A 201-nucleotide genomic window follows, 5' to 3' on the forward strand; every position below is an offset into this window, starting at 1 on the left:
TCCACATAAGTGCGCCGTGCCGACTCCCACGGGAATCTGGATGCTGACGATCCAGGGCCAGATCCCTGGTGGGGTGTTGGTGCCGCCCACGACGCGCGATGTGCCGTAGTAATAAGCGATGGGCTGGTACCCGCAGGTTCTGTAACGAGGAACTGGTGAGTGTCCTGCTCGCCGGGTCGCTGCTGCCCAGGCTGAAGGTCA

At 62.7% G+C, this 201-nt stretch overlaps 1 protein-coding gene across 1 annotated transcript in view; it reads right to left on the minus strand.

Moving 5' to 3' along the window:
• Positions 1–139, minus strand: part of LOC104523418 (acrosin-like) — a gene marked incomplete at its 5' end in the record, with an annotated part of 2,436 nt that extends 2,297 nt beyond the window's left edge. Inside the window, 1 exon segment of the mRNA XM_029084494.1 lies at positions 6–139. Coding sequence (XP_028940327.1) covers positions 6–139 — 134 coding nt within the window.
• Positions 140–201: the final 62 nt, after the last annotated feature.

Source organism: Antrostomus carolinensis, unplaced genomic scaffold (genome assembly GCF_000700745.2).
Source record: "Antrostomus carolinensis isolate BGI_N321 unplaced genomic scaffold, ASM70074v2 scaffold24264, whole genome shotgun sequence".
Classification (NCBI taxonomy): Eukaryota; Metazoa; Chordata; class Aves; order Caprimulgiformes; family Caprimulgidae; genus Antrostomus; species Antrostomus carolinensis.